This window comes from Sorex fumeus, unplaced genomic scaffold (assembly GCF_029834395.1).
Source record: "Sorex fumeus unplaced genomic scaffold, SorFum_2.1 ptg000048l, whole genome shotgun sequence".
In the NCBI taxonomy this organism is placed as follows: Eukaryota; Metazoa; Chordata; class Mammalia; order Eulipotyphla; family Soricidae; genus Sorex; species Sorex fumeus.
Window position 1 is genome coordinate 2,797,268 of NW_026606105.1, and position 8,686 is coordinate 2,805,953.

General features: G+C 39.1%; 1 protein-coding gene across 1 annotated transcript; it reads right to left on the reverse strand.

The window, feature by feature from the left end:
* Positions 1–281: 281 nt before the first annotated feature.
* Positions 282–6,157, reverse strand: LOC130032461 (olfactory receptor 13). Its single transcript, XM_056124018.1, has 2 exons — positions 6,151–6,157; positions 282–1,207 (listed from the first exon to the last, which is right to left on the reverse strand). Exons 1-2 carry the CDS (start codon positions 6,155–6,157, stop codon positions 282–284), a joined length of 933 nt encoding a protein of 310 aa, XP_055979993.1.
* Positions 6,158–8,686: the final 2,529 nt, after the last annotated feature.

Genomic DNA, 8,686 nt, shown 5'->3' on the forward strand with positions numbered 1-8,686 from the left:
GTTTATGAAATCCATGATATTAATATGTCCCAGAATATAGATCTATTGTATTTTATCATTTTTCAGTGAAGCAAAATAGTTTATATGAAAAAATACATACAGAGAGAGGTGAGAAAAAGAGGAATATTTGTAAGAGAGAACACAGGCTTCTCCAGAGCAGAAAAAGGTGACAGCTCTATTTTAAATAAATGTTTCAGGTAATTCTCATGCCGAGTTGAATTTGGAATCTATGGGGATAAATGTTTTCTGAGGTCACTATCAACCCTGAGACCATCATCCTCTCATAAAGCACCCTCTCTCCCCAGAACACGCTTCAAGGCATTCTTCACTTCTGAGTTCCTAAGACTGTAGATCAGAGGATTGAGCATGGGATTAAAAAGACTGTGGAACAAGAGTAGATATTTCTTTTGCTCTTTTGGGTTCCCATATCTGGGCCCAACATACATGATAATGGCAGTCCCATAAAAGAGTCCGACCACACAGAGGTGGGAGGAGCAGGTGGAGAAGGCTTTTCTTTGACCTTCGCCTGACTGTATCCTAAGGATGGCACAGAGGATGCAGGTATATGAGATTACAATGAAGGAAAAGGGTCCCACCAGCACGGACGTTGCTCCAGCCAACACCATAATCTCATTGATGTGCGTGTCTGCACAGGCAAGTTTGAGGACAGCCATAATTTCACAGAAAAAGTGATTGATTTTCTGAGCTTTACAGAAGGGTAAGGGGAGCAGTAACACTAGATGAACCATGGATAAAAGGACTCCAAAGGTCCAGGAGGCCACCGCCAGGATGTTACACACTCTCCAGCTCATGATGACAGAGTAGCGGAGGGGGTGGCAGATGGCTACGTACCGATCATAGGACATCACCACCAGAAGAAGACATTCTGTGACTGCAAATGTTAGAAAGAGAAAAGTCTGCGTGACGCAGCCGGCAAAGGAGATGGGCTTGGCTGGATCCAGGAGGTTGACCAGCATCTGGGGCACCGTGTTGCAGGCGTAGGCGATGTCCACGATGGCCAGGTGGGACAGGAAGAAGTACATGGGGGTGTGTAGTCTGGAGTCCAGGGAGATGAGCCCCAGGATGACCCCGTTCCCCAGCAGGGTGAAGGCGTAGAATAGAGAGAAGAGGCCAAAGAGAAATGCTTGAACCTTTGGGTCAAGGGGAAATCCTGATAGCGTGAACTCTGTGATAAATGTCATATTGCCTCCCGAGTCCCTATGATAGAAGAAAACTGAGTTTATGTTCATGGTATTTTAAAAAATTTTAAAAAATCAATTTCTGTGATCAGAGTTCATGGGATATAAAAACATTGTTCAAAAACACTTTCAATGAGCTTTTGTGATTTAAAACAAGTTTGTTGAAAGCCTTTGCTTGATAACTCAATAGAAATTTTAAAAACACATTCTTTGTGTTACTAATCTTAACAGAGACTAAAATTTCTAACTAGAATATTGTCACACCTTAGCTGACCACGTTTTTTCAAAAATTTGTTAATATGTTTAAAATCAATTCTGCTCTTCTTTCTTTATATTATTCTCAGTTTTGTTTCCCCAAACAATGACCTAGATAAACATGATAAAGTCCTAAAATAGAAATAAATCTGATTTTGAATAGGGTGGTTTCATTCAGTACAGGGTATACAAGATTAGGTAAATTATTAACCAGTGTGTTGTTACTTATGAACCTTTCCTATGTTCTACTCCTGTAACTCTTGTTACTTCCATAAAAGATATTAACAACGTAATTTTTATTCAAGTGTGGAGATATAAATTTATTTTTATTGAGGACCAGAGAAATAGCACTTACCTTGGAGTAGGAGTAAGCTATGAGCACATTCTGGTGTGACCCAAATGCACCCAGAAATTTTAAATTTTTGAATAATAATATAAATGACTCAATATATTTTTAATTTAATTTATCTAAATATAAAACCATCAAATATTGTGAATTACTTTATAAAGGTAAAATTAAATATAAAAAATTCCAATATTGTCAATTGATTTTTGACTGAATATTGATGAACACTCTAGAAATACCCAGTATTAGTGTTTGTCTCTGCAGGTAATTGACAATAGTTTATATGACTTCTATGAGGGATGTTGTACAAATAGTCACTGAGTTCCCCAAGAGATAAAATCATCTTTTTTAGTCTTTGATCCTACAATTAAAATTTACGTACAAATAAAATATTGTCTTTAGCATTTTCTTATTTTGGTGTTTCTGTTACACTTGGCAGTACTCAGGGAGAAATCCTGAGTCTGTGTATAAGGATCATCCCAGCCTGGCAAAATGATTTTACATAAAATACGGAAATAGAAATTCAAACATAAAGGACAATATTGGAAGCAAAGAGACAGCACAGAGGATAGGTTGCTTGCCTTGCATGTGGCTGACCAGGATTTAGTCTTGGGCACCATATATGGCCCCCCAAGTTCCCAGGAATAAGAACTTGAGTGCCAAGCCAGGAGTAATCCATGAGCACTGCCAGGTGTGGCCCCAAAACCAAATAAAGAAAAAAAATTGTCCTGAAGATTACAAAGAAAAGCAATAATCCTCAATATAAATGTCAATAAAATTATAAATCTATTTAAAAATCATCCCATTTGCTGTTGATATTCTACTAGTGACTATTGTGCCAGAATATTAAAAATAAAATAATTTTCAGATGTTTATTTGCATGAACTTATCCCATATATTAAAAATAGCTACCAGGGCTGGAGCAATAGCACAGCTGGTAGTGCATTTGCCTTGCACACGGCCAACCCAGGTTTGATTCCCGGCATCCCATAGGGTCCGCCAAGTACTGCCAGTAGTAATTCCTGAGTTCATAACCAGTAGCAACTCCTGATCATAGCTGTGTGTGACCCAAAAAGCAAAATAATAATAATAATAATAATAATAATAATAATAAAAATAGCTACCAGTAAAAAAAGGAATCACAAACACATTTATTCTAACAATATATTTGATACACTTAATTAATAGCAAATTTTACTCAGGTAGCCTATTATAAAAAGTATTAAGGAACAAAAATTTTTAATTAATAAAATGCTTTCTTCTGCATATTTAAAACTGGCACTAAAAGCCAACAGGGATTAAAATGCTTAACTATATTTGAATAGAACTCACATAATCAGTTTTAAAAAAATCTATATCAAGAGATGATTGTAGTATAAGGACCTCAACACATCTTCATGCAGGAAAAGCAGGAATATCTGGCATGGTTGGATTTACTCATGGTGCTGAACACTTACAGCTCATCAGAGAACTGTCAAGAAAAGATTCTGACTTTTCAAGTTGCCTTTGAAGAGAAGGCTTTATTACTCTATCAACTCCACAGGGTACCTTGCCAATTAGCATAAGGTGTCTGTACAGTGCATGAGACAGAAGGTCTCAAATGCAATAGCATGCTCCCTGCAGAGAGCAAGAACACAGGCATTGTTATCCTCTGGGAGGAGAATGACAGGAAGTCTCAATTTCTGTATCTGATGAAGTCAAAGAGCAAGATGTCTTAGAGGTTAAGAACATGGAGTCCCTTTGTAACTATAGGGACATAAATACACATAAAATCATAGTTTGAGGCCACACGGTGCTGGTCCCTACATGCATAGTTTCATGATTTTTAAATGTTCTTCCTAACCATTCCAAAGACACTTTGGAGAGGCCAAGATTTATGCCTGTTTGAATATGAAATCGAATCCTCATGTTATCTTGTATTTGTATTTATTTAATGCAGTCTGATTTTCCAGTTATTTAAAGTTGATAGGAAAACAGACTTGAATTTCAGGGTCTTAATCATGAAGTCATTTTTTTTTGATTTTTTGGGTCGCACCCAGAAATGCTCAGGAGTTACTCCTGGCTCATGCACTCAGGAATTACTCCTGGCAGTGCTTGGGGGACCATGTGGGATGCCGGGGATCGTACGTTGGTCGGCCGCGTGCAAGGCAAACGCCCTACCCGCTATACTATCACTCCAGTCCCCTGAAGTCATTTTTTAACTACAGATACCCAATGTTCTTTTGCACAAATCTGGAGATGTGTCCATATTAGAGGCTTTTGGATGATTTAGGGCAAGGAGACGTCTTTGATATTAGAATGGATGAGGCACAAAGCACAAGCAAAGTTTGCTTTTGCTTTTTGTAGGATAACACTGTTTTGTCCTTCCTGCATAGATACAGGTAGTTTAGGTTTATTGGGTTGCTCCCATTACAGTGCTCCCATTCCTTTGTGTTTATTTGTAACTTCTTTCTTTGTGCTCTGTTGACTTGTAAATATTGTTTTTCTCTTCTCCCTAAGTCCTTCACATAGTTTATTCAGAACAATGTCCTTTTTTTGTATGGACATAAGAAGACAGTATATGCTATGCTTTTGTAACATGACTCTCAGTGATATTTTCCTCCTGGGCATCTGTTTTCTCAACCTAAGCCTCAGCTGCCCTTGCTTCACTAGCACTCCCAAAAGCAGGGTCCCGAGAGGGACTGGATAGAACCAGGGTAAGCGGTAAGTTATATGCTACCCTGGTATCGCGATCTGCTTGGCCAAAGCGCCATAATGCTTAACTATAAATTAAGAGCTTGGTCATGGACAAATGCTGCCATGATCCAAAAAGTAATAACTAGATTTGGACCCTGCTAGGGTTAGAAAAGATTAATCTGGCCTGAGCTCTGTAGTCTGAATTGTGGCAAGACGTTCCCAGGAGCGCTGCCCTACAAGCTTCAATGTTATCTATTACTGTATCCATTAAAAAAAAAAAACTAGTATTAAGATGTTGATAGAGTTACTGGACTAAGGAAAGGAGAAAAACATCTTAAGAGGTATTTTGCCCCTGGGCAGTCAGGAAGGACTTTGGAATACCCCAGGTAATGTTTCTGCCCTAGAGCCTGGCATTCACAAGGGCTTTCTTATGTTGATTTGGCAACCTGATTGGGTACAGTGTCAGCCCAGAGTGCTGGGAAGTTGGAGTGAGAAGAGAGATGGAGAGAGTGAGAAAGAGCGAGCAAGATGGAGTGCTCAGAGACTAGCAAGGGGGACACAGGGAGAAGAATGTAGAAGAAACATACAGGAGCAGGCGTGTGGAGAGAGAGAGCCCAGACTGCGAGAGGGAGTGTGGAGAGATGAGCGGGAGAGACAGGAGGAGAAGGGAATGAGGGGCAGTGGAGACTAGAATGGGGGGCTCAGAGAGACTGGGGCAGGCGTGTGGGATAAACGCCATCTGATCAATCAACTGGCTTAGCCCTTGTTTCTTCCACTGTCTGCCCCATGGCCCGGGCGGCCCCAGGTGGGCGAGCGGCCCCGGGCCCACCACGAACATGGGTGACAAGAAGGAGAGCTATCGGGCCTCTCCCTAGCCACCCCGGGAGATTATTATACAGCTTTTGTCCTTTTTGGTTTTGGGGACATACCTGGTAGTGTTCAGGGCTTACCCCTGACTCTATGCTCAGGGATCACTCCTGGAAGCTTGGAGAACTTCAAAGCATGCTGGGGATCAAACCTACATTGGCCCCCAGCAAGGCAAGTACCCTATTGTTGTATTATCTCTCCAGCTTTATGCTTTGGCATTTTTCTTACTATCTAGCTCTGACTTCTTAAGATAACATTGCCTTGCCAGTGTGTAATTTTTTTTTATATATTTTTATTAGTGAAACATCATGAGGTACAGTTGTAGACTTACAAATTTTTGTGCTTGAGTTTCGATAATACAATGATCAAATACCCATCCCTCCACCAATGCCCATTGTCCACCACAACAGATCCCAGTATCCCTCCCACCCCCATCCCCCTCCCCATCCCACCTTGCCTCTGTGGCAGGGCATTCCCTTTTGTTCTCTCTCTCCTTTTGGGTGTTGTGGTCTGCAAAAGAGGCATTGAGTGGCAATCATGTTCAGTCCATAGTCTACTTTCAACATGCATCTCCCATCCTGGGAGGATCCTCCCAACACCCTTTATTTGGTGCTCCCTTCTCTATCTGAGCTGCCCTTTCCCCTAGAATGCCCGGCTGGCCTCTAAGCCATGGAATAATCCTCCTGGTACCGATCTAGGCTATTCTTGGGTATTAATCTCCTATTTTGTTACTTTATATACCCCAGATGAATGCGATCTTTTTATGTCTATCCCTCTCTTTCTGACTCATTTCGCTTAGCATGATACTTTCCATACCACTTGTATGTAAATTTCATGACTTCATCTTTTCTAACAGCTACATAGTACTCCATTGTGTAGATGTACCAAAGTTTCTTTAACCTGTCCTGGGAATATATCCCAGAGAGGCAAACATGTATAGTCGAAGTGACATCTTCACTTGTTTGTTCATTGCAGCACTCTTTTCAACAGTGTGTAATTTTTAAATTATGTTTTTGGGGTTTAATATTATCACAGCATACTCATCACCAAGGTACCAGTATCCCATCACCACTTCCATAGGACCCTTCGCTTAGACTTCCCTACTTAGGTAACCTTGGTTATGTGGTAGATTCCAAGGCTTTATTTTCATTGATCATTGCATATTCCTTGATTTGTTTCTTTACATCCTGCATATTATTGAAATTATTCAGTATTTGTCACTCTTCTCTGACTTATTACACTTATCAGGATGCTTTACTGTTCCATTCATTTTGTGGAAGTGGGCAAATTTCATCTTTTCTTATATCTTAGTTATACTCCATTGTGTAGATGTAACACATCTTTATTCACTTGTCTGTTATTGGGTACTTGCATGTCTAAATGTTGACTTATAAATTCTACTGCAATGGATATATATATATATATGTATATGTATGTATATATATACATACTTATTGTTTTAAATTGATATTTTTTTGTTCTTAAGATAGAGACCAAGCATTGAAGGATTGGACCATATGGTCATTTACTCTTCTGCTTTTTTTTTTTGTAGAAATTTCCATGCTGTTTTCATAGTCAATATGCCTTCTAGCCAACAATGAGAGAGAGTTCCCTTTTCTCCACATCTCTGTCATTACTGTTGCTTCTGTATTTTTATGATTTTTTCCCCCCACACAGTGGTGATCTCTCAGGCTTACTGTTGGTTTCATACTTAGGGATCACATTTATCAGTCCTCAGGGAACCATGTGTAGTGCCAGGGATCAAACTGGGGCGAACCATATATAAAACAAGTGTGTAAACATAATACTGTCTCTCTGGTTGCCTTCTGTATTTTTGGGATATAGGTCATTTTCAGCGAACAGACGCCATTGGGCTACACTAGCATGCAACAGGGAAAAATGGAGACATTACTGGTTCCCACTCAAGCAAATCAATGAGTAACGGGATATCAAGTGATCAAGTGATCAAGAGGTCATTTTCAATGGTGTGAGGTGTTTTGATTTAAATTTCTCACTTTTTTTAAATTTAAACTTCTCTAATAATTAGAGGTTATTGAGAAATTTTCACGTGACTGTTAACCATATATATGAATTCTTTGGAAAGGCACCTATTCAGTTATTCTCATTTTATTAGTTTTGTGAGTGTTTTCTATATTTTGGCTATTAATTCTTTGTCAAATGTATAGTGTACAAATTTTTCCTTAAGAAGAAATAAAGAGGGATCTGTGAGGAATAAGGACTGTCCATTTTCAAGCTGAGAGATTATATGAGATGCTGGGAATTGAACCCAGGTTGGCCACATGCAAGATAAGTGCTCTGCCTTACATACTGTGTTATCTCTCCAGTTTCTGAATATTTCTGTTTTTTTTTTTTGAGAGATCAGAGATGGCACTTCCATACAAGGAATGCTGCAAGAGATCTATGTGCTTATTCAGACACCTCTTTGTCTTGAAACTTCTTGTCTCCTATTATGTATTAAAGAAGTAGGATTGTAGGGTTGGTGTTCTGGGCTGATACTTAAGCCCCATGACTAGGACAAAATTACAGGTGTCTTCACATGCAAGAGCTCTCTTCCGGAGGTCATTGATCCACATCCCCAATTTCCCACACGAAAATGAGGTTGTACATTTAACTTTCTCCTCTAAACTGCTGCTTGGTAATCTTCATGGGGAGGTTAATCTGCTGGCAAGAGTTTCTCTAGCTCCCAGATTTGATGAGGTGTCACAGTTTTCTGTATGTAATCCAATTTTGCTGTAGATTTTTGGAGAATAGGAGAATGCTGCACAGATTTCCCTTATTTGGCCACCTTGGTTTCACCCTATCACTCTTGAATTTTTCTTTTCTTTATGTCAAGTTCTGATGGGAAAGATAGGAATTCTGTAAAGGCCAGAGAAGACAGTCTTCACTATGAAGTCTTTAATCTGGTGAAATGAAGGCTCCAAACTCTAATGTCAGAGATAGGGATAGATATAGGCATCCTATCATAATAGAAATATATTACTATTGTGATATAATTTTGGAGAAAGATGTTTCAATTATTCAGACATTATCAATAATTCAGTGTCCTTAACACATGTGTCAGATCATAATTGTTATTAATTCATCAGGTCATGCAATACATGTGGGACAGAGAATCCCTTGAATGTTAGCCTACTATTGCCCTGCTATAATGTGACTTTATTTGAGGTGATGCTATGTGGGAATTAATATCGGAAAACTAATCTCTTATCAGTTCTTCAACAGCAACATTAGCCAATGTACTCTAAGACAAAGTGGAAAATTTATACTTGTTATCTACAATTACAATGATTCATTGTCTTACACAAGGTGAAAAAAATTAGAA